Source organism: Lepus europaeus, chromosome 8 (genome assembly GCF_033115175.1).
Source record: "Lepus europaeus isolate LE1 chromosome 8, mLepTim1.pri, whole genome shotgun sequence".
Classification (NCBI taxonomy): domain Eukaryota; kingdom Metazoa; phylum Chordata; class Mammalia; order Lagomorpha; family Leporidae; genus Lepus; species Lepus europaeus.
In genome coordinates, this window is record NC_084834.1 from 96,729,590 (window position 1) to 96,756,099 (window position 26,510).

General features: G+C 39.7%; 1 protein-coding gene across 1 annotated transcript; it reads right to left on the bottom strand.

Annotated features, from left to right (window-relative positions):
* Nucleotides 1–1,181: 1,181 nt before the first annotated feature.
* Nucleotides 1,182–26,510, bottom strand: BMP3 (bone morphogenetic protein 3). The gene is made up of 3 exons (XM_062198611.1): nt 26,186–26,510; nt 11,773–12,683; nt 1,182–5,052 (listed from the first exon to the last, which is right to left on the bottom strand). The coding sequence occupies exons 1-3, from the start codon at nt 26,508–26,510 to the stop codon at nt 4,861–4,863; spliced, it is 1,428 nt and encodes a 475-aa protein (XP_062054595.1). The 3' UTR covers nt 1,182–4,860.

Consider the following 26,510-nt stretch of genomic DNA (forward strand, 5'->3'; position numbering starts at 1 on the left):
GAGAGCTGGATCAGAAGTGAAGCTGCTGGGCCTTGAATTGGCGCCCATATGGGATGCTGGCGCCTCAGGCCAGGGCATTAACCCGCTGCGCCACAGTGCTGGCCCCCATAATATTTGTTAATAACTAAGTCTTTATTCCAGTTCAGGCACTTGGCTAAGTCATTTACATGTATTATCTCAAGGAACCTTGTAATAACACTATGAAGCAAGATATTTATTGACCCATTTTGTAGAGAGAAAATGATGTACTGAGAAGTTAAAGAAATTGCTTAAAGTGCTTTATAGTGCTAAAATGTAATGATTTTTATTTAAACTTCACAATCTAACAAACATAGATTAGAAGAGTGAAAATAATACCAAACCATGTTTTCTTTTCCTTAAAGAGAAGGCTATAGTCTAAATAAAAAAGGAAAGACTCAATGCATCTCAATGATCAGATGAATTAAATTTAGACTTTTATCATCCTATGAAAGATCATGCATGATTATAATTAGTAATGAAAAAATTATTTTTGGGGCTGATGCTGTGGCATAGTAGGCTAAGCCTCTGCCTGTGGTGCTGGCATTCCATGTTGATGCCAGGTCATGTCCCAGCTGTTCCTCTTCTGATACAGCTCTCTGTTTATGGCCTGGGAAGCAGTGGAAAATGGCGCAAGTGCTTGGGCCCCTGCACCCACATGGGAGACCCATAAGAAGTCGCTGGCTCCTGGCTTTGGATCTGTCCAGCTCTGGCCGTTGTGGCCATTTGGGGAGTGTACCAATAGATGGAAGATCTTTCCTCTCTGTCTGTAACTCTACCTCTCAAACAAATAAATAAATAAGTTTTTGTTAAAATAGTAAGTCTGACATCCAGAAAAAGAAAATCTCTAAGTATGAAGTGTGAAATTTGTGGTTAAAAGCAAAAGATGGACAATTAAGTTGAGTTTCTCAAGTTGAAGATGATTTTCCCTTATAGTGTATTTCAGCATTGTCCCATAATGTTAATCATGTTATGTTGATAGCAGTTGATACTTCACTCATGATACCATTTGAACACTTCCGACTTTGTGTCTAAGCTTATTACCTCATTCTGATGTTGCACAGTTGCAAACATGTTGCAAATACAGTTGTTCCCAATAAGTAGACAAAAATGCAGAAATGTTCAATTAAGAAAATTTTATTTCCATACTGTATAATAAAAAGCTCTTCATTACTGGGGAAATGATACAAATTCAGCAAAGCTTATACATCAGAGGTGAAGAACCCGTCACAGTTTCATTGTGATATACCCTTGAAGTGGATTTGACAAAAGAATCAAATCTCATTTTGTATCTGACACCCAAAGTCAAAAGAAGCTTTTCTCCTCTTCTAAGGAAGAAATTGTTACCATTGTAGGGAGGCAACAGTCATTAAATAAATTAAAAGCATCTTTAACATTTTTCCATATACATATATAATATATACTTTTAAAATTGCCATTGACTGTACAAGCATTAAATTCTCCACTAAAAACATTTACATAAACTAGTGTAAAAAGCTGAAGGGAAGGCTTGGCTTTATTAAAAATGGAATTATTTTATCACTTATAAGCTACATTAAGATAGAATTCTCAGGGGGAATAAAAACTATACAAAGAAGTCAGACTTACCCAAGATTTCTTGTCTAATTTCTTATTTAATTTTACACATCAGGTGTGCTTAGCTATTCTCTAACCCAACCTTGATTCAACAAGATGTCAATGTCCAGACGTTAGTTACTTGTTAGCACAGAGAAAAATGAGAACAGAAAGACTAAAGTGGATAATGTAACTACATAAACATTTTTATAAGTCAGACTGATAACAGTATTACATATGATTGCCTATGAAAACATTAAATGGGCAATAAGTTTTATTCAGAAATATTAAGGTAAAATAGTATCTTAATGAATACATGATTATCAATTATTACATAGCTAAGTTACTGTAAAAATTAGTCTGGAATATTGTAGTCCTGAGATTTGAGGAATCCAATCTTCCAGTTTAGGTTCTATGATCCCAAATCCTGTAAATTGTATACTATTTGCACAAGTTACAACAAAGTGTTTTGAACACATGGTATAGACAATGGCTGTCCCTGAACTGGAATTCAAGACCAAGTTATGTAAAAAATTTTTAAAATGACCCTGTGTGTGTGTGTGTGTGTTCTGAATGGAGAAATAGGGTAAGGAAACTGGGGGAGGGGATATAAGGGAGGAGGGAAGGGGAAGATTTAGGGAATAGCATCTATAGATGTGGTTTTTCTTCTCAGCAATGCTAATTGGACATCAGGAGATTTCTAAAATGTGTATCTAGTGATTATTTAGAAACAGTATATGAAACAGGCACTTGCTTGAATTTCTATATTTTAAATAAATCTTTATTAATTAAAATGTTCATCCATTTACTTCAACTTCCACTACTGAAAAGTAGTGTTCCTTTATTCTTTGGGAATAGAACTTATCCTCAGTTCAGTAGAGGTTGATTAGTTAGAAGGTGACTCAGAAATAGTAACTGGTCAAAATTATTTCCTAAGAAATAATTGCTAAAAAGATTATTCAAGTGCTTTTATTGTGTTGTAATTTTATCATGTCAATTGCTGCTGATACTTGAAATAAAATCGTGATCACTTGGTATTTTGAGTTTTTTTTTATTATTTAGAGGGTTTGGAGCTATTATGATTTAATCTGTATTAAGTAAAGAATTTATTTAAATTAAGAAAGGTAACCAACAGACATTTGACTATAAGAAGGCTGAGAAGTGATTCTCAGAATTGCTGGAAGGTTTGATTCATGCATCTCTACAAAAAAACTAAATTTAAGAACTTCATGAAAGCTACCAATGAAAATTCAATTTTCTATATTGAAAGACAATTATAACCAGGGTATGATGGCCACATTCTGACTCACTTTTATCATAGAATTTTCCCTTCAATTTTTGACAAAAATTATTAAGAAGTAATTTCATTCTCTACCACACTTTGGATGTTTAACTTTTTGTTATCAGAACAAAAAATGACTGAGAAGAAACCATGGTATCTTGGGCCCCAGAACGTGATTCATGTTTCACAGGACCAACAACACCCAATCAACATTTGTGCACTTGAAGCATCAAATAGCTTCTTGTCATGGTAATCTTTTAAAGGATTTCCAATAAAATATCATTTAGACCCCAGGGATGCCATATTTATTTATACAAACACACACAAAAAATGTAGAATGCTCTTGCAGTGTTTCTCTCTCTTCAAGGAAGATGCATATGAAGTAACTGATATAATAAATCTAACATTTTAGGGTCAAAGGGCCCTCTAGTTCTAGTGGCCAGTCCCTTCCATTTTGATAGCAGGGGCCCTAAAGACACACAGTTGACACAGTGTCTTTCACAGAAGAATTGCTCAATAAATATTTATTAAGTGATTGAACCACCAAGGATAGCTACAGGCAGAGACAAAATAAAACCTCCAGGTCTTCTGATATTAGGCAGCCTCTGAGTGGCTTAGCTCTTTCTATCATCAGGTAAGATTGACCTCAAAGATATAACAACACCAACAACACCCTAAGGACTGAAAACACGTCTCACAAATACAGTGAGTGAAAAACTTTAGAAATAATTTTCAAAGGCCAGAGTACAAGAGGAGATATTGCTAGCAAATAGAAATGGAAAGAAGCATCTATACTGGATTCTCTTTCCTGGTGGATAATATTTAGTGAGCTTTGCTAAAATGTAGATTCCATGACTGAGCTCAAAGCCCTCATCTATGTGAAAAAGTGCCTGGACTTGGATGTGGCTGAAGGCCAACATTCAATATGTGATTGTGTTCAGAGGGATCATGTCAAGAGTTCTTTAACATCCCATCGGGTTTGAACCTCTACATCTATTGATAATTTCACAGGAAGTAAAGGCATATCAAGAGAACTAGGTGTTTGATGGTTTCAGGACAGATTTTTAAAATTCAGTTTAGCAGAACAAATGAAAGTACCTTTGCAAAAGAATTATAGAAGAAGAAGAATTACATCTGTGTTTTCAACAAACTCGACTGCTGTTTACCATTTTCTGTGAGGAGGTAAAATGAAAACAACCGTTATTTCCAACCAAGTGCTTGGGTCAAGTGGTAACTCTCTGTATATGCTCTTGGTTCATTTGATTATTTTTGGTAAAGTTCTTATGGTGCTTGCCAGAAAACAAAATTAAAAAAAAAAAACCCAAAGACTCTTGTGTAGACTGAATTACACAATCATGTTAAGCAAACCTTCATACAGGGCGCACAGGCTGGCTCATGTACACACAAACCAATACACTAACATTTGGCACACACTCTTCACTCAACCCACACAATGACTTGTGGTGGAAGAACAATAGTAAAACAGGGTCTCAAAAACTTTTAAGATAAATGCCAAAGTTGATAGAACTATTTAACGCATGCTGAGCTGCTCAGGAAAGAAAGGCAATAAGCCTGCTTCAAAATATGAAATGAGTCTCTATTTCCCTTTGGTCATTAGATGAGTAGAGATAAGTGATAAACTATTGTCATTTCTCCAATCTATTTTCAAAGCCCAGTATAAAAATAAATCAGTGAATTTTCTAACAGTTCTAAAAACACTTGGAGTGATCATTTTTCTTGTGATTTAAAAAAAAAAGAAATTGATATTCATACTCATGTTTCCTAACATCTTGCTTTTAGTTACATTCAGAAACAAATACAGTCCAGTTCTTCTTTGTGGAACTCTTGAGTCTATTTGCTTATTCTCTTTTGAGTATATATATATAAAAAAACCTTTGGAACAAAATGCATTGGCAGTGCAAAAAAGAAAACAAATCCATAAAAGTAAGGATTGATTTAAGCATTCGACTGAGTTCTTTGTCACGTTATCTGCAAGCACAAGACTCTACTGTCATGTTAGGATATACTTTAAGCACTACATTCTTATTTTCATCAAAGAATAAGATACTGAGTGAAGACATCTTTTCTGGGACACAGCAAGGCTCAGGAATCCCGGGAACGACCCCCACAGCTCTCACTATACTCTGGATGGTAGCATGATTTGATGGTTTCAAAGACTAGAAAGAGAAATGGAGAAAAAAACATGTTAGGTAGAAATGTCTTTCCATTCCTCACTTCTCATCATATAAATTGCTCATTTAATAAATTCATTTCAACAATTTAATAAAGTTTTGATATCATTAGTCATTCAGCCCTATTTCCAACACCACAACCAACAAAGTAGTTATCATTTATTGACTTACTGCCACATTCCAGGCATATTATGCATAATATCTCTAATTTGCATGATAAAACTGCCATTTCTTATGTTTTCTAAAGACTCAAAGTTTATAGGACATGTTTATGGTCAAGTATAGCTAATGAAAAAGACAGAAATTGAACCCAATCCTCCCAGAAGAAATCATTTAATTACAAATAAATCAGTACCAAAACATGGAATTAATGGTTTCTAGGACTGTTCAATAACAGCATTGCAGCAAAAATGATTCTGTATTGACCTTACATTAATCATAAGCCTGACAAGCACCCTATTTGCCAGAGATACATTGTTGCCACTATTATGGTAATACTTATTCATTTTTGCTAAAATAAAACCAAACAGTCAGAGAGCTGTTTTTATCTAATTTATTTAATAGTTGCCAAGAGGGTGAATTGGATGGAGACTCTCACCTAATTCCCTCAAGCACAAGCTGGAGTTAGGAAGACCACATCATTGGCCACTTGAGGTCACTATTGCGCTACATGTTTAGTTGAGTTGTGTTCTAAGAGTGGGTGATCTCCCCTGGGAATAACAACCCAGGGTGCTTAAGGTTATCCCTTGGATGTAGAAAGTAAAACCAAATAAACCTGGGTGACATCACCGCCTTGGGACAACACCAAGTGGGACTATTCACATGCATGTGAAACGTGGTTTTATTGAGAGCACTCCTTACAGCTCTTCTCTACCTAAAAACAATGAAGTCACTTTTGCCCAGAACCTCATAAGAGATGCCACACTTATCATCATCAGTTCTCTCCAATGTCTCTTTTACGGGAGCTAAGCTAGTTTCGTTTTAAACACACCTAGACACCAAAATTTGGTAAGCTGCCAGACACCAAGCCGGGTGGAAGATTTAGACACTAAGTAAATTTTTAACTTAGACTTGTTAATTTTGGGACTTGGAGACATGTCCTGTATGGTTCAGAGACACCCTACCCCACTGAATTTGTGTTTTAATTTTGACTGCCTACAACTCTCAGTATGGGAGACTGAAACAAGTGAAATAGTTTAGCTGGAGGAGAAGGAGATTATACAGAAAGCTTCCTTCCTATATATATAATATTTATTTATGATCAATTAGAAATGCTGGATGTAAATATAGTATGCTCTTTGGCAGAGACAGGAAAAATCTGATTTGTCTCATCCCATCTTTTTTTTTTTTTTTTTTTTTTTTTTTTATAACAGGTAGAGTTATAGACGGTGAGAGAGAGAGAGACAGAGAGAAAGGTCTTCCTTCCATTGGTTCACCCCCCAAATGGCCGCCATGGCCGGTGTTGCGCCGATCTGAAGCCAGGAGCCAGGAGCTTCTTCCTGGTCTCCCACAAGGGTACAGGGGCCCAAGCACTTGGGCCATCCTCCACTGCCCTCCCGGGCCACAGCAGAGAGCTGGACTGGAAGAGGAAAAGCTGGGACTAGAACCGGAGCCCATATGGGATGCTGGCGCTGCAGGCGGAGGATTAACCAAGTGAGCCACAGTGCCGACCCCTCATCCCATCTTTTAATTTCAATGACAAGAAATAATTTGTGTATTAGACCTCAACCTTATCATGAATAGGCAGAAATCATTAAAAAATTGGCCTAAATGACGAGCAAACTGTGTTAACTCTTTCCTGCTGGAGATTATAGTTAATTGCAATTAGGGATTAGCTTTACATACTGGCAAAAGGGGCATTCTCCCCTTAAGATAAGGAATTCCATGCTGTTCTGTTTTGTATACTGTGTCGCCTGCATCATCAATACAATATGTGTCACTCACACAAACGGCAACCGGTATTACACAACAGATGTCAAGTCATTGCTCGTTTTCTAAAAACACTTTTGCAATTATCCACTTTCCTCTGTTAACATAAAGTTGTACTGAAGACGCAGTCATCCAAATGGCTTGTCCCAAAGTTCAGATTTTTGACTTCGTTCTGTTATTATTAGTATTTAATGATTCCCATACTCTTTTCAGTTTATGAAAAGTAGAATCTGAATTACATGTGGCCCAGGGCAGTAAATACTGCTGTGCACACGGGCTATACTAAATACTGAATAAATACTTCCCAAGTGGATGAATACAGACAAGAAATAGAGTACCCTCATTTTTACCTATTTCTGCGGAAATAATTCCCATCAACAAAAATAAAAGTTTCTGTGCAAATGACCCGGTTTAAAGAGGGAAAATATTCATGGGTGTTTCCTAGGAAAATTCCTGTCTGTTCTGTTTTTTTTCAAGCCTCAACTCAGAAATGATAGATTCAGAAACTATGAGCATATAAGTAGTCTCCAGTGGGCCCAGCGGAATTCAGGCCCTAGCCCCTGACGCTGGTTGGTGTGTCTTATCAGGAGCTTCTCAGGTTACAAGGGAGTTTTCCTGGTTACTGTCATTTGAAATCCTCTGATCAAGCTGCCATTCTCAGGAACAATTCTGGCATGCACAGCAGCTCTGTGCGGTGATTCACGGCTGAGAAGCATCCCGCCAGTCTGTGATTCTGGTGGTTTCTGAGTTCAGATCATGTTTCTCATGACCGTCTTTACCAAGTTCAAGGACTAGCTCAATCACGAATGCAAATATCTGCTATTTTCTTCACTGCTCTCTTTCTAAGGAGAGTGAAACACGAGTTTAGGTTAGGGAATTTTTTTGCTAAAATAACTCGGTATATCAAGGTTTAGCATTTTTTATATTTTGTGACAAGAGATTAGAATTGGAAAATCTAGGAAATTAATGGATGGTGCACCATGTTGAATTCATAAATGTGAAATTCTTCTTTACATAGGATACTTAGTTCAAGTGCTTAACTTTCTTTCTCTCTTCCTTTCTTTCTTTCTTTTTTTGGCCATCTAATTCTATGTCTTTGCTATCCTTAGCTTTTGCACAAATTGTTTGCAAAAAATAATTTCATTCCTCAAATCCTTGTTGGTTCCCTTGGATCTCTGTTGGCAGCAATGGCTCAATCGTTTTCATTTGAAATTTCTGTTTTCAATCTCTGCGAAGGTGGTGAGGAAAGGCAAAGGCCTACAACTTGGCCTTAGCGCTGTGGGTATATTTCAGCTCATGGCAGAACTCCAAGAGTCTTTCTCGGGGAGAACAGATTGGCTGTAAGGCTAGAAATCAGAAAAATCCAAACTGCAGTGTCTGTGAATGAAATCTACAGTGGTCAGGCCTGCACCTGCCAAGCTGTGTATGCTGTCCTCAAGTTGAATTTGATTACAAATGCATTAGCTGGGGAAAGTATGTCATCAGCTAAGAACCTTCATTCCTGACCTGGGCCATGGGGTTTTGCTCCACACTCTTCCAGTCCAGCCCACATGGGTGTGATATCCCAGAAACTATCTAATTGGAATCAGTGAAAGGGCAAAGCCTGGAATTTGGGAAAGGCAGAACACAGCTGTTTTGAATTATGGAACAGGTTGTCGGCTTTTGCAGACGGAGAGCCCAGCCGTATAGAGTGGGCTTTCGCTCTGGAGGCCAAAGAAAAGGCAGGCCAACAGAGGACTCAGGCCTAGGGGGTCTCCTCTCTGCGGCAACGTGTGTATCTAAGTCTGAAAGTTCTCTGGCACCTCCACGATTCCCCATGTGCTATGCGTGCTGATCTGGCCCGACGCTTTCATTTTCCTCTGTTACTGAGGCTCTAACTTTTATTTCAACAGCTCGCCCTGGCTGTCCTAGTGAACACTGCAGATGGTAGTGATGTTTACTAACTACCCCTCATGTAGCAGCATCCTATGGCTTCATCTTCCCCACCTTCTAGATAACTGTACCGCTTGAAAGACACAAAGCCTGGAAGGCTTCAAGGGAACCAGCAGAAAGCTTTAAAAGCTAAGCAGATTCACACAAGGTGATGAGAGATTGAGAACGCTTTGTAACAGCCAAACTTCCACTCTGGACTTGGCAAAAAGAACATCTCAAGCTCAGAGAGAGATCTGCACACTTATCCCTGTTATGTCTCCCTGGAGTTTGAATGCCATTCCAAGTCTTGACAAATATTATGATGAGTTTAGTTGCTGCAACTGATGCTCTCCTGATTCTATTACTCGCCAAAGAAACCTCACTGGAATTGTTCACAGACTGCCGAACCCGCAGGGAGAACCCGAGTTTCAGCTTGTGGTGTCTGAAAAGGGACTAGGAACATTTAGAAAACATCTTCTTGACTCACAATGTTTATTCTCTTGATCCCTTTCCCTACATAGACTTTCTTCAGCCTCCTACACTTAAATTTCTCTGGCTATTAGTAATCATATCAATAGCAGATATTTCCAAAGCACCTACTATGTGCAAGTCACTCTACTACCTCATTTCCCACTGCTTTTGTTATGTAAATACCTATTAGCGTTTATTATTTACTTGTTTCAAAGATGATAAAGCTAACATCTAGACACTGACTTTTGCAGAGAACCACAGGTGGTTGAAACCAAAATTCAAGATTTAAGCTAAAGGGATTTGACCCTCAATTTTGCCATCCAACATATAGTACATGGGTCAGCAACATCAGCATCACCTAGGAGCTTTGTTGCATATGCAGAGTCTCAGGCTCTATGCCTACATCCACTGATCAGAACCAATGTAGTAACATGGTCCTAGGCAATTTGCAAACACCTTAAGGTTGATGAAGCCCTGGTATGGCCAAACATAAACACTTACTTATTCTGCCATATTTTTCTTCTTACATTTATCTCTGCTCTTCTTAACTTACCCCTTAACAGTGTTAAAGTGACTGTTCCTCGAGCCACTGAGAACTATGGTGAAGCTAATTTGAACCTGCATCAGGACTGTGGGCAGTAAAAGCACACAGAAGCAGTGGCTCAGAGCAAAGAAGCTGGGAGAGCCTGCTGAGCATGGAGCAAGCCAACAGTCTGGAGTTAGCGACCGAGAAGCAGACTACATTAATATGGCTGCCTAGGTCCTGAAAGCTGGAGCTGGGAGGAAAGAGAACAACTCCCTCCCCTGACTACCCAGACAACCTGTATTTCATGGGATGATTTAGAAAATTCCAAGCCTCACTTAAAACCACTCATCCCAAGTTTGAAGACAGATTTTCAGTCCACTCTTGCCTCTCAATGCCACAAGGCAAGCACCACTATAAAAATAAAGATTCACCACTCATGGTTGCTTTAATCATCTGTGTTGTGTGTACCTTTAAATGTTCTCCCAATTGAATGGGTTTTGTTTGATCAGTGAACTGTCCTTCATGAACAGCTAGACAAGATAAGGCCCTTTATATAACTGTAAATCTATGTCATCTTTATTTTGTGTTTAGGCTTACAAAATATTAGCCCATCAATAGTCCTTGGCAAAGACAAGTCTCAGAAATGATAGAAATCATCCTTTTGAGAGCTTCAAATAAGGAAACTGCATTTCAATCAACTTTCTGGCCCTGAGGCTAACCCAGATTTGTGCAATTGGCCCTTTGCTTTTCTGTGTGTGTTTAACTTGTCATCTCAATGATCAGAGGATTAGAACATGAAAATGCTTTTTAAAGACCAATAAGCAGAGGTCGGTCACTCTTTGAGGCAAAGGACTTTTTTCTTCAGTATAATTCTATAGCAAAAATTGATTCACTTCAAATAAAAAAGAAACCATTCTATTCTTTCATGGAATTGGGTTCCTTGAGCCATTTTCATTGTATAACAGGTATAACAGGGACTTAAACTGTTAGAAGCTGAAAATGGAAGTGCAGCAATGAGCTTAACTGAGGCCAGAGGACACCAATGTATTTCACTGTGGAGTGTACAATTTACATTCTGTATTCGAGAACAGTCAATTGGGCTTGCTGTGCAAGATGGAGGTAGGGGTTGAAGAGACATCAGAAAATACATTTGTCAGGACACTGAGTACACACACGATAAGGTATAGTCCCTGCTGATTTTAGAAGAGACACGGGTGAGCTCTGACCAGTCGAATGGGCATTGGGCAGTGTTTACAGAGCCACGGTAGCCTATCTTGCTTTTCTCTTTGATATTTAGCAGGGAGGCAAGTGAGCTATCTATCTGGTGGATTTCATGAGGCTAGTTTACCTGGCTGTATCATAATCCTGACCTCTGTGGGGACATCTCATCTCATGGGAGACTGTTAATCCAAACACACTCTACGCTGAAGTCTCAGCACTACTAGCCTTTCTGTTTGCTTCCAAAACAGTCATCATTCTCTGAATAACCCCTCCCAAGTCAGCTTTTTATCATCTGGGGCTTGCTTATCATGGATAGGTATAGATTCATACATGAACACATAGCTGAATACATACCACGCTTGCAAGCAGCATAGAAAACACATTTTACACATATATTTTTATATCCTTTATACTCATATCACTTTACCACATATTTCATATCACTTTACCTACCATTAAAGAAAAACCATGCATAGCCATATTACCTATTATACATCAGAGCGTGGTAAGGATTCCGACAGATTTTGTAAATGAAAACACACACTTATTTTCTCTCTTGCTCGCACATGCACACACACACACACACACTCAGTGTGTCCTTTCCTCTGGAAGTGGGAAGTGAGTACAGGACAAAGAACAACAGTTACCTTTGGCATGGGGAACTGGCATGCTCCAGAGCAGTAATACGCATCAAAGGACTTGGGGGAGATAATCCATTCACTCCAGCCAATATCTGCGAAGTCTACCTTAAGGTATCTTCTGGCACAGTCCCGAGGTTCAAGCCATTGCTTTCTTCTTGCCTTCTTCAGAGTCTGCTCATCAAACTGGAGTGTCTGGCTCTTCTGATGGGGCCCCTTCCTCTGTTTCTTTTTGTTCTTACTTTTCTCAGGGGGCTGGGTCTGAAGAGTCTTGTAAGGCTTTCTCTCCTCCCATACACCCTCCTCCTTATACTGATATTCTGCCCCAGGAAGCTCATTGTTCTGCAAAGGCAACAAGACCCCAGCAGAGCGCTTCTTCCTCCGTTCAACAGAAAGGGCAGCTCTGATGTGCCTATCCAACTTGGGCACAGAACCAGTGGGGAAATTGCGGTGTCCTTGTAAGCTTGATACTACACTTTCTGGCTCAGAAATGGCAGCATCATTGGCATACACCAAGATATAAGGCTCTGGAGAGAGTAACATCCTCTTTGGCAGCTGGTGGGCTTTGGAGGTGATGTTAAATCCAATGAGGAACTCCTCCTTCTCCTTGGCCCTCCTCAAGAGTTGAGTGATGTCTTTAGAGAGCCAGGGTGTGACATCTCGGTGAGATTTGGCTACGTCCACTGAGAGATGACCGAGGGGCTGACTTTGGTTCCTGTCCGATTTGAGAGTCCATGCAGAGAGAACTATCTGAACAGGCTTCCTCTTGGCATGGTGTGAGCATCCCTGGGACACTGGACAACTCAGGCTGGTGTTTACCAGCTCTCCAGAATAGAAATACAGTGTGGCTGATAAAATATTTTCAGACTTGGTTAGAGAAGTCAGATTAAAAATATGTAGTCCCTTGCTTTCAACAGCTCCTGTAAAAGGAAAAAAAAGAGAGAGAGAGAATAAATGGGACCCCCTACTTCTTACCACATAAATAATATTAACTCAAAATAGATCACTGACCTAATTTTAAGAACAAAAACTATAAGATTCTTTGAAGAAAATATAGGGACACATCTTCATGACTTTGTGTTTGTTGATGGATTCTTAGACATTACACCAAAAGTGTGGGCAACACTACAATAAAAATAATTAAATCCATGAAACAGCTAAATTAGACTTTTGTGCATCAAAGGACATTATCAAGAAAGTGAAATTACAACTTAAAGAATGAAAGAGAATATTTATAAATCACAAATGTACAATCCAGAGTGTATAAATAAGTTATAACTCAACAGAGAAACAAATAAAAAATGGATGAATAACTGAATATAAATTTTTCCAGCAAAGATACAGAAATGGTCAATAAACTTATGAAAAAAATACTCAGCATCATTAGTCATAAGTAAACAAAAATCAAAACCCACAATGAGCTACTACTTAAATCACACTAAGAGGCTAAGACAAAACAAACAAAAACAAAAACAAAAACCCCTCAGGGTGTGGAGCAATTGAACCCTCTCACATGGCTGGGGGAAGGTACAATGAATGGTTCGACTTCCGTGGAAAACAGCTTGTCAGTTCCCCAAAAAGCTAATCATAGAATTAACATGTGATCCAGCAATCCAGATCCTAGAATATATGCCAAAGAATCAAAAACAGGTACTCAAGTAAGTATATTTATAGCAGCACTATTCACAGTAGCCCAAAGGCGAAAACAGCTCAAATGATTATCAGTGGATGAATGTATAAACCAATTGTGATATGTTCATAAAAGGGAGCATTATTCTATTATGGAAAGGAATGAAGTACTGATAATGCTACAACATGGAGGAACCTTAAAATACTAAATGAAAGAAGGTAGACACAAATGTTCACTTGTTGTTTGATTCCATCTATATGAGATATCCAAAACAGTTACATCGAGACAAGAACAGAGGTAGAAGAAATAAGAGGAAAATCTTTAATGGTTATAGGGTTTTACTTTGAAATGGTGGAAATATTTTGTAACTAAACAGATGTAATTGTTGCACAACATTATGGAGATATTCAATGTCATTTTATTGTTTGCTTAAAAATAGTTAATTTTATGTTGTGTGCATTTCACTGCAATTAAGACCAAGAAAGCAAAGCAAAAACATTATGCAATCTCCTGCTTTTGAGGGTTTTTGGGTGGGGAAAAAAGAGTAAACAAGAATAAATTTAAAAGCCAGAAAAAGATTAAAGCAAGAATCAGTCATTCTTACTAATTTGTTCTTCCCTTTACTGAAGCACCATCCGTGTTTGAAATTTGTAACAGAGTAGTGGACTTAGTGGGGTGAGAACTGAGAGTTCTGGAGGCCAGCAAGACCTATTCCTACAATTATGGCAAAGTGTTGGAACAGCTTCTGATCTGAAGCATGCATGGCCCAGTGGTTGTGAGCATAGGATCTGGATTTAGACCCGCTTTGATTCGAGTACTGGCCCAGTCTCTTCTTATCTCTGTAACTTCAGGAAAGCTAATAATCTCTTTCATAAAATGGAGATAATACCTATCTTCCATGTCATCAGGATCGAGTAAGGTTTGTGTAAAGCATTTTATAAAGAGTTTCTTAAACATAAAATATTATTGTTTCTAGTACCTCTATCAACAGCACGGGGATTATATGTTCTCCTACCTGCCTCGCATAGTGCAGAGTGCAAGATAAGGGTTGGGTAAGCAGAACAATATATGTCAATATTCAGATAACAGAGCCGAAAAAATGAGCCAGACATTCAAACCTGTCAAAAAAGAAAATGCTGCCGTGGAGCTGGTCTGACGTTTATGACCTGAACTTCAAGAGAGAACTCTCTGTATATTCAATAGAAATTACTAAAATTGTTCAATGATCTTTCCAATGCTTCAGACATAGGTATGGGAGAGAGTGGTTGAGTGGGGAGGGAGGGAGGGAGGGAAGGGGAGAGAGAGAGAGAGAGAGAGAGAGAGAGAGAGAGAGAGAGAGAGAAACAGAATGATTGGTAAGGGCAAAAATAGGTTTCTTCTCTTAGGACCATCTAAGGAATAATCTGTGGAGCTGAGGTTAGAGCTCAGGAATCCCAGTCCTGGGATCGATCACCAGGGCCTCACCCTCCTCCATGCACTTGTCCATATACATATTTGTCTCAGAAACACACACGCAATCGTGAAATTATGTTCTTGATCAAAAACATGTTTCAGTAAAAACAAAACATTTTTATAAAGACGTGGAAACTCAAAATGAGTTCATTGAGTCCCCAAGCATGAGGGAAGTGCAATGGGAAACATATTTCACTCGTCTTTAACATTGTGTGAAGGAAAAGGAGGAAACTGCCATTTGTGCGCATTTGTATAATCCATGACACCAGGCTAACATCTTACAGACCTTTATAACAAAGCCATGGCATCAGGGCTGCTCAGAGACTAACCTTAATTCATCCCAGTCACCGCCGAATATACTGTTGCTCAAACTCTCCGTCGGAAATGCAAGTTTGAAATGGAAGAAGGAGAAGTCCCTCTGTTCTAAGAATGCAGCAATCAAATCCTCGCAAACATGCCTACCTGCAGGGAACACTCAAACTCGGAGGGACATGAGGGGCAGCCTTCTCATGCATAAACCAGTCAGGCTACTTTCCCCCATGGTTTGTTTCAAAATGTTCCATTCTTTCAATCATGTCTCGGCTCACCTTGTGACCTGCTCTTAATTAGCTTCTTTCCCTGTGTCTCATCTCCCACATCTTCTCATAAAAAACACAGAATCGGTCCTGGTGAATCATATGGTGGCTCTGATTCTAATTCAGGGCATTGCTTTGAAGTCAATGCCTCTTTCCCAGTCCCAGCTCCATACCCTCAACAGTGGTCCTCCAACAAAACAACCTAAGCTCTTTAGGTCTCCATTTGCTCGTCTGTAAAATGGACACAGGGGCAGTAATGCAGAGTAGTTCTGAATATTAACTGAAAGATTGCAGGTAAAGTACATATTACTCAGAAAATACTCAATGAATTATATTGCACTGTCCAGTAAGATAATGAATAGTCACTTAAGATCAAATGGAGAGGAGCTGTTCATATAGGATACATCCTGAATTCTGAAGTATTAATTTTAAAATATCACATTAATATATTTTATTTTGAGTGCATGTTGAAATGATAGCATTTGAATAAATTGTGGGTTAGTACATTATTAAAACTACACTTGTTGCTTTTTACATTTTTAAATGTGGCCACTCGCATTTTAAAATTATATGTGTGGCTAAAATCTATAGCTTGAATTAAATCTCCACTGGGCAGTTGTGATCCCAAGGGGCCACCAGATTTACAGTCATCAAGTCTGAAAGGAAAGGATGTGGTAAAGAATTAGGATTCTGCTACACTTGATTATGCAAGCCAAACAGTAAACTGGGCAAAAGATTCCCTTCTTGCAATACAGCATTCTTTCTTTACAAAGAATATATTAAAGATAATCTTGGTGACATAAATTTTCATTCCAGCTGTCATCATTTCTATCTGCAAATTCTAAGACTGATGAACTGCTCTAAAATAGAACTAAATGGGCAATGTAGCAACAAGGTCTTATGGCATAGAGGTCATACACAGCTCCAATTGTGTGACTTGTGTAGTACTCACACAGACATACCACATCCAATAAGAAACAGAGACCAAAGTAAAACAAATGTTTTACTTTACCAGACATGAAATTGAACACCTACTAGGTGCTTGGCCCTTGGTGTGGTCACAGCACTGCATAAATGTTTGCTCCTGGTCACACAATGGTAGGGAAAGGATTCACAAGCATTATGCAGGTAGCTATGCCAGGATGATAATACCAGTTGTTGAAGGTGTTAAGGAAGAGCCTGGAGCAGAAGAAAAGAGATTAACTGCCCAGGGAGACAGCAGAGGGACACACAAGGAAAAGGTGACTTTGATGAGACTTTTTAAAGATAAAGGTAGATGAGAAGAATGAGAGGAGGATGATGGGAGCATGCTCTAACCTCATGAAATGTTGTATCAATGGATGTTTTTGTATAAAGAATGTCATCAGTGTCTTCAATATAATACAGTACAATACTTCAAATAAACCCAGTTATTCAAAGTCCTAGGAAATGGCTCATTGCCCAAGTTCAGAAAAGAAATAGCCACTTCACAGCTCCTAAACCAAGGTATTAAATTATAACTGAAATTTAATGTCTTTCCTCTTCCCTGCTCTACCCAGGCTAGGGAGCCCTGCTTATTCTAGATACCTTCTGCCTTTTAAAAAAATAAGATTGATGTTTCAACTCTTCCACAAAGTATTCTTTGACTTCTCTAGCCTGTACATTATTTTGCCTTCTCTTTTGTAAGTCCATCAGTTCCTGAGTAAGTCAAAGCTCTTCTGCACAAAGCAGCCTGACAAATGCTTATAGAGCACAGACAGTAGATGAAAACTGCACTAGCAGAGCTGCATGGAGTTGAACAAATGAGTGCAGAGTAATAAATCAGAATGAGATAAATACATCCATGCAAGTGGAAATAACGACAGTATGTATCCAATTACATTCATCCTTTCCCATTACCTAGATTTCATATTCATTTAACTTCTCAAATGAGTATCTTCCTTATGAACAGGAATTTTCACTAGGGTTCTCTCTCTACCCTATGATTTATCTATTCATACAGATATTTATGTTTAAATGTAAGTGAATGAAAAAATGCCTTATTCACTCTTCTGGGATTCTGAAATAGATACCACCTATTTGGAGTTATTGAATCACAAACCTGAGGTTATACCTTCTAATAAATAAGGAAATTAAAAAAAAAAAAACAAGGGTGAGTTTTACCAGGTTCCAACAAGATAGCTCACACATATTTAGGCTGCTGTCAATATTTGATACCTGGCAATATTAAGTGTATGATACACTGAGCTAACCATGTCTAAAGATACATAGTTAATTCTGGGTGCTCTCATTTTAACTAGCAGATATAGAAGAGAGCAACCAGGAAACTAATAAAAATCTTGAGGGATATTGAAACGATCTAATACGTTTGAGCTGAATACAAAGGAATATATGGCATGGAGGATGAAAAACAGTTTGGCAATGACATGATATTATTTTCAAATACTTGAGGGCTGCAGAGTGATTGGAGATTTTCTTTCCAGTGCTCTAAATGAGACTGAAATCTAAAGGTGTAGTTGAAGTATTCCACTTAACAGGGCTGAAAACTGATCAGAAGTCAATCCTCTGATGGGAGGATTCTCTTTTGGTAGGGTCAGGTGAAGGAGGGAACCTTTCACGTCCCTGCAAATAACTACAATGGGCTGTATTTCCAGCTCATCCCAAATATTTTTTATGTCAAAATACAACTACCAATAGGTGGTGCTATTTTCCAACTGTTTGCAGGCACTAGACCAGGCTAGGTTTTCCTTGCAGAGAATACATCTGCTGAAGTCTGCTTAGGGGTTGCCACTGGCATTATGATCTCGCAGCTTGAATTTTCTAGAGTCACAGTATCTGAGTTGTGAAAAGGGGTTTGGAAGTCAGGTGAGTTTCTAAACAAGCCACACGTTCTCTCACACACGTGAAACATTGCACCTGCAGCTGCTTCTCTCTGGAATGTCTTTACCCAGATTTTTTTTTTTTTTCAATGCAGAAGCAGCACTCCCAGTGGCAAGCCTGCCATAACAACCTACCCTCTTGATTGGGACCCTGCCTGTATTATCATTTTCATCATACTGTTGCTCCCTAAGACCATGAACTCCCAGAAGACAAGGCCCTGTATTATATCAGACACTTCAACTCCTAGCATAGAGCTTGACCCTTACACACTATTCAGTAAATGCTTCTTTTATGAATAAACACATTTAATTCAACCTACTTAAAGTGAAGGAGTGTGGAGGTAACTAGTTAACAGCTAGTTAACAATTCAATTTGTTGAAGAACCGAAATCTCCGATTGACTGAATAAAAATCTTTTTAGGAGTTTGGTTCTTAATCAAGGTGGAAGATTTACTTATGCTTGTATTTAAAACAAGGCACCTGTGCCTGATGAAACCAGGAACTTAGTTTGATAATTCAGCTCTAACTTAGGGACCCAGGACCAGCCACGCTACTGCCCCAGTTCAGCTCCTCTCCGGGGGTAGCTGGGGCGGTGTCCAGGGGGTGCTAAGGAGAAGTTCAGCTCCGTGCTGGCCCACACAGAATGTTTTCAAAGGGAATTAGGACATACAATGGAAAAGCTTGCTATGTAAAATCTGATTTTAAAACAAATAGACTCAATGAAATCTTGATGATTAGTTAAATCCCCAGGAAGAAGGGAAAACATCTTAGTCATACAGAAAATATGTAACTAAGAACAATTTTTCTCCCATTTATTTCTCAAAAAAAGTACAGCTGCTAGAAAGACCAGAGGTGCCTAGGATAGGGTCCCATTCACTCACCATGGTCACTGGCTGAATATTTGCTGATGATTATGTAGTCAGGCATACTTGGTTTTTCTATATTGCCTTCAGCTCTGAGGCACAGGCAAGATGGGAGTTTCTAAATAGAACACAAGTCATGAAATTTGTTTGACTGAGTTTTATGGGATCTCAGGACAACCTCCAGAGTCCTAGTCAATTGATGGAATTTTATGGACCCTCAAAACAATCATTCTCTATCTCCAAAGTAAGTATGGCCAAAGATGATATAATGTACATTTTTCTAGAATAGTAAGATGTTCATTTATCAGTTTATTTACTGTGAACCTCCACGCAGGGGCATTCCAAGACTGTGAGCTCTTGGAAGGCAGACTCATATCCTATAATTCTTTGCATTTGTAGCACTTCACCAGTCTGGAGCTTTTATATCCTGAGAAATATTTGTTAGATATGTTGAATAGATAACAATGTAAACTTAACAGATTCAAAAGTGTTTCCTACTTAACACCAAAGTGAAGCAGGTTCAAGTTCTCAGTCAGCTAAAGCCCTTCTTAGGTATAAGTACTGTACAGTGTTTTCTTCCAGTTCATTAGGAAAGAATTACTACAACAGTTTTATAGGAAGACAAGCATTGCCTAACATAGAACTAGCAATCTGTCTCTAATGTAGAACTAGTAATCCGTCCCCTGGGAAATTCTTCCAAAATAACCTCACTTGGAAAGGACACCTTTCCTGGCTGACAGCTTTTCTAGCACCTCCTCTCATCTCTTCCTTAAGCATCTAACTCAACTGAATTAATTACACATTGCAAGCTATTCCGGGCCTTTGGGATACGAGAATGAAATGAAGTAGAATCCCTGCCCTCCATGGCCTTGATTTGTAGTCCTCTGCTCGTGCCATCCTTGCGGCAAACCTGGGAGATCACAAACTGTAGCAACTGTGAGAGGACAAGGAGTCTTGATTGGGTTTTGAGGCCTTCTTCAGGGCAAAAGTTTTCATAAAGACACTGATAAACATTCCAGAGCAAAAGAAGCTCACCATTGTGTAAGTAAATAAACCATATGCCCATGGCGAGGTAAACTGAATGGAATAGATGAGACCCGGAATAGTGCATTAATCAATCCTGGGTTTCAGATGCTGGTTATGATATAAAACTCTCAAAACTCTAGAGACACACACTTAGCTCTCCTTGTGACTTGTTAAAACACAGACTTCTAGTCCCTACCTCTCCCCCGCCCCACCCGGTACCTCCCCAGAATTTCATTCAGAAGGTTTGGTATGCTATTCAAAAAGATTAACACCCCATTTTGTTCAGCCATCAGAGTCAGCAGAGAAATAGTAACTTGTAATGCATTGGAATCATTTTACCCAAACACTTTTATTCGCTCTGAGTCAAAATACAATCAAGGCATTGCATTTTCTGAGGATTCTGCTGTCATGAGAAGCTGGATCTTAAAGAGGGTAGGTCACTGAAGAAGTCAATCAAGAAACCATGGTCATTTGACTCTCTGACACACAGGCTGATGTTTTAGAAAAGTGAAGAGAAACGTATGCCTTTAAGGAAATCATTCCTGAAAAAGTGTTAGCCAAGACTATTTTATAAGCCAATATACTAAGATACAACCCACTATTAAAATGTGAATAGAGTAGCAGTTTTATTGGTTACCAAATATACTCCCTAACTGAGGGCTTTTGGTTATACTGACATCATTTACAACTGTCCAAAGTAGATAGCATCCTATATACTTGTGTCACTGATTAACAGTATATCAACATATCAACTAGAACAGGTATTTGGGATGCACACATCTCATATCAGAGTGCCTGGGTTCAAGCCCTGTCTCTGCTTCCAATTTCAGCTTCTTGCTAACGCATGCCCTGCAAAGCAACAGGTGCTGGCTCGAATACTTAGGTTCCTGCCACCCACATGGGAGACCTGGATTGAGTTCCAGGCCTGGCCCAGTCCTGGGCATTTGGGGAAGTGAATCAGTGGATGGAAGGTCTTTCTCTCTCTGCCTCTCTGTCTCTATGCCTTTCAAATAAATATGTAATGGAATATAATTCTATTTTCATGAACTCATATCATAATCACAAATACTCAACTGAAACTTGGCATAGGAAAGCCGAAGCTGAGACAATTTGACGCCAAAGTTCTTTCCACTATTAGCATGAAAATAAAGTAATTAAGGTATAAATTGATTACTAGAACATACAAATTTAACAGATGGGAAAATCATTAAGATTTAGGGAGAGATGTTCTGATATAATAGAACAAAAATCTTAACTTGCAATAGAAAATGTAGGCCAAATTGCTCAATAGTTTTCATGAAGATTTAGAAAGGTATGATTTTCACTATTTCTATTAAATGCAATACATACTTAGGATTATATGATGGATTTGATAGATGTGTTGAGTAAATGATTCTTTCTTCAGGGTACTGATATGTATGATCTCTCCTGAGGTTCTCCACAAATAAAGTAGCTTTTCTTTTTAAGTATAATACCTACTTTGAAATAGTAAATGTTAACCATATGGGAGAAAACAACAGAAGAAAACAATAAGGAAACAGGACAAATGAAATTTGATGAAAGAGATTGCAAAATTATAGTGAGAGAAGTTTATAACATGAAACCAGAAAGACAGTCAGTATCAGTTCAAGACAGATACTAAATGGGAAGTGAGGAATGAGACAGTTGTCACTCTGAATTTTGCATACCTTCTTTCTTGCCAAGTTGAGAAGTTTCTCAACCAGAGTCTTACCAACTAAATGAGCATCTTAGATCCACAATCCTCTAAAATGCTCCCTTCAGCAGAAAGTGCTCCCTTCCTAAAGGGATTCAATAGCTTCCAAAGGCTCTGAAAGTCCCACAGAAAATGAAACTGATCTTTTTTTCCAAATGTATTTGGCTATGTGACTAATTTTATATGACACCTGTTAACATCATCCAGAAACCGTCTTTTGTGAGATTTTCTCCTAGAAAATTGCATCAGGCTATTGAAAATATTAGGTTTTAAGATCAGCTCAATATGTTTGGAAAAATTATCTGGCAAAAATAACATGATACCCACTTCTCTTTCCATTAAAGGAAGAGTCTAACTTGTTTTCATCAATGCCTCTTCCAAACGCAAAATGTTATAATGCAAAAAAAATGCATTGACAGTAACATCCCAATTCAATTTTCAGAAAAATCTGAATCAAGTACTTATGAATGTCCATGGCTTAGCTAAAATGTGCATATCACTCTTTATTATTTGTAAAACATATACACACATTTTAATGGGTAAATATTCCTTGAGTGAATTATTCGCTTATGGTTTTTTTCATTGACCCTTGTGGTCCCTCCGTCACTTTGAATGCATCTAACTATACTACAAAGCTAAATTTGAATTATTTTCTATGTAATTCATTCCCTTTCTCCATTCCATTAGCGTGGATAATCAAGAATTTATGGTATTATGGATTTTTAAATGTCAGAGATTGTAAAGCTGTCTTGCCTATTACAGTAAAAACTTCATTAAAGGCTATCATGTATTCAAAGTAGTGTTTAATTCAAAGCAGCTGCATGTAAGTTTCCTCCTCTCCAGATGTACTGTTGTCCTTTATTTTTTTTTTAAATCAGATAACCTGAGTACTCTTTAATTTCATGTCTAATTTTTAGATGCCAGGCATTTCAAGGTAACTATGTTTTACAGTTATTCTATAGCCATCTAACTCCATCAAAAATGATGCTTTCCCACTGGTCTGTGTGTTTTATAGAAATGGCTCATTTCGAAGTGACAATCATTCAACTTGTAATTATGACCTATACCTTCCAAAGCCTATATTTCATTTTTGTACTTTAGAGACATGTCAAAGTCATAATTCTTTATACCATGCTTTGGTGATGGTAGGAAGCAATCTTCTCTAACTCATTGATGGAAAATAATCACTTTCAGGTATGGATTACCCAAATTTTTATTTAATCCATGAAATGTATGTGATTTTTTAAAAAGTTAACACATGCTCACCGAAGTATAACATTCCATAAATAGTGACAATTTCTTAGTAAGAACACTGGTGCTTTAATTGATTTTCCTAAAGAGAGTATATTTATGATTAGGAAGCATAAAATTAAATGACTATGGTAGTGATTAGAAATCAATGAACACAAAGAATTCAGACAGGAGAAAAGCTTCATCTAAAATATTCTTTTTTTTCTCAGAGTAGCCAAGAACTACTTAGATAAAATTAAAATTAAATTAAATGAAAATAAAATTAAAATATAAGCTGACTTCATGTCCTCCTGTCTTCCTTCAAGATGGTGTGTTTTTAAAAGGCTGGACTTCTCTGTCATCAATACTTTTTAAAAATTACCTTTTACAAAGAGTAAGATAAAGCCCATCTTTATGCTAAACACTTACACATCCCAAAAAGCTATAAGCACTTCAGACCTAGGGTTTTGCACACTGATTGCCTGACACTGAGGGAGAAGGGGACTCATGGAAGGTGTATTTAGGATGCATGCCACCCACCATCCCCATAATGGTTTAAGTAGAAAGTAATCAGAGGGAGACCACAGCAGCTGAATTTCAACCAAAGACATACAAGGTTCAGGACAATAAATAACTTTAATCAGGTATGTTCCAAGGAGCAAATAGGTCTCTAAGGCCATAACTCAGCCCGGATAAGCTCTGGGAGGGTCTGCCGGATCATATATACAGCACACCACCTGAGCTGCTCTTAACATCTGTAACATCTTTGTACAAAGCCTGTATGTCTTGAAACTTCAACAGTTTGGACTGGAAATGGTATCTAATTTATTAATGCAGACAGCATCTTTCACCTACGGTAGAACACAGGTCACAGGGTGAAGAGTATTATGGCAATGCTGATATGGAGGTAGCAAGAAGGACATACATGAAAACCTTAGCACCTTCCTGGAGTCCTGCCTTATTACAGACAGACCTGTCTTATAAAAAGGTCTTTTTAGTGCATTAGTAACTAAACCCACTTGGAAGGGGTCCAACATGAACCACCTCTCTGGGAGTCTCCAATGAGGTAACATGACACTTTAGCTTCCACAAAAACCAGTGTCTACTTTTGATGAATAAGTCATTAAGACAGGCCCTAGGATGCTAAAGAGATTACTTTCCTTATCAGCACATACAGCCTTGTATATACGCTTCAAGCTGCAATTCATCATTTCAAGGCAACGCCTGGCCTCTGTATCAGAGTTTATCATTTGATGGTATCCGCCTCAAGAAGGTTGATAAGGAACACTCTGAAATTATAATGTGTGGAATGAGCTACAGCCAAAAAAGTATGCGATGCCTGAGTTATTCAAATCCTTGTCCATGGTTCACTCAGCCTAAAACAAACAAAAAGCTATTCAACGTGTGTGAATGAAGCATACTCAAATTCCACCTCCAAACCCCTGTGGCTCATATTAAAAGTGAAAGTTGTTGTTAAAAAAAAAAATACTGTTGGTCCCTTGGGTGCCTATGTTATTCTCTAGAAGTGTAAGGAAGAACGTGGGTATCCAGATAACAGGGGTTTAAGTATCTGCATTCTTTCCACCTCCCCTGCTCACTCCCACTTCCTTCCAATCCTTGTAGCTCCTACACTGTTCCTTCATTGAGCTCTGGCTTCAGTATTCTGGTCGAGGAAACAGCAGGTTCACTGGTGTGGCCGCCTGTCAGGGCACCTTCCTCAAGTGGCTGGGATGCCCTGGGTGACACAGGGCCAGTGTCTGCCTCTGTAGAGGAGGCCAGCTCCTTACAGACCATGCTCAAGGTTTTACCAAGAGTGAAACCTGCTTCAGCCCAGACTCCAGCTAAAGACTTCTGCATTAGAGGACGCAATTCACATTTATTGTGAAGGTCAGTGTGCCTCTGGGCTCTACAGTGTATTTCCAGTGTCAGCCCAGGGCTTTCCTTGATGGGTGCATTGGTTTCCCTTCTTTCTTTTTTTGTTCCAGGAGTCCTACATACCAAGGTTCTGGGGGCTTTCTTTCTAGTAATTCTGACAGAATTGAAAGAACATTGTGGCGTGGCCCCCTTCCTTCAAGATTCTTGGCTATTTTTCAACGGCTTTCTGAGGACAGACTTTCCTTTATCATGTATGTAGCGAACGAAAAAAGCCTGGTGCATCCTCAAAGCCAACCAAGGAGGTTTGTGTCCAGGAAACTTTCCCGCAAGCTGTTAGCACAAGGGAGGGAAGCTGTTAGCATAAATTATTGGCTTCACCACAGGGGCTAGAAGAAACCCTGTTAAGCCATGAATTTCAGTCTGCCGTGATCTGTGTTGAAAAATGGGATGAGCAGATTTTCATCGGCGGATTCCAAGAGGTGTTTACGTCCGCGGATGCTCCCTCGCATCCCTCCCCCTCCCACCCCGCTCCTCCCCGGGCGGATGGTACAAGCCCCATCTGCTCGGATGGCTTGAAGTCATCGCAACACCCCAGCACCTGGTTTTTTCTGTGCGTTTGTCACTGAGGGACTGTCGAGTAGAAAGCATCAACTACAGGAGCACAGAGGGTGCGAGTTTAGGGCCGGTGCCAGATCTGGAGAAGCCACAGTCTAAAAGGCGAGGAGAAGGCGTCTAAGCTCCAATGTGACTTTTCTCTCTGGGACCCTGGGGTTGGCAGAAAATGGCATCCGTTTCTTGGCAAACATGGCTTAGCCCAGCCCAGGGGAATTTCCGCCGGCCCATTTAGGATTCATCAGCATGAGGTACCCCAGAGGTGCGCCAGGCGCCCGGAGCAGGAGGGCTCCGCGGGGCAGGCGGAGTCGCCCCTGCCCCCTTCCCATGCAGGTCCTCCAGCGAACCCCCTCCGCTGCCGTCGTGCGTCTCCCTTCTCTCTTTGGGCTTGAAAAACCGGGCTAACCCGGCGCGCCACTGGCACAAAGTGGCCTGGGACGGGACCAGGGGGTCCACAGGGCAGCAGCGGAGGGCGGAGAAAGGTCCCCGGGCAGCGCCACCGAGCCCGGGGCGGACCAGGAGCCCGCGGGGACCCCGGGGGAAAGCCGGGGCAGGACGCCGGGAGGGGGCTCACCTCGCGCACTCACCTGCTGCTCCCGCTCGGAAGCTGCGCACAGTGTTGCCTTCGCGCAGGGGCTGGGGGTGCGCGGGCTGCGAGCCCCGCTCCCGCGAGCCTGGCGTCCGTGGCGCCTGGACCCTGCCGCCACCGCTGTACCTGTCATAGAGCCGCAACATGTGCTCGGACACCTTGTCGTGCGGCTGCAGCTCCGGGCCCGGGCCACCACCTGCCGCGCGGTCCCCTGGCCCAGCTTTGCGGAGCTCCGGGAACGGTTGCCTCGGCCTCTCCGTCCGCGCCAGGATCACGCAGACGCAGCTCAGCCACAGACAGAGCAGCCCGCGCGCCCAGGCCAT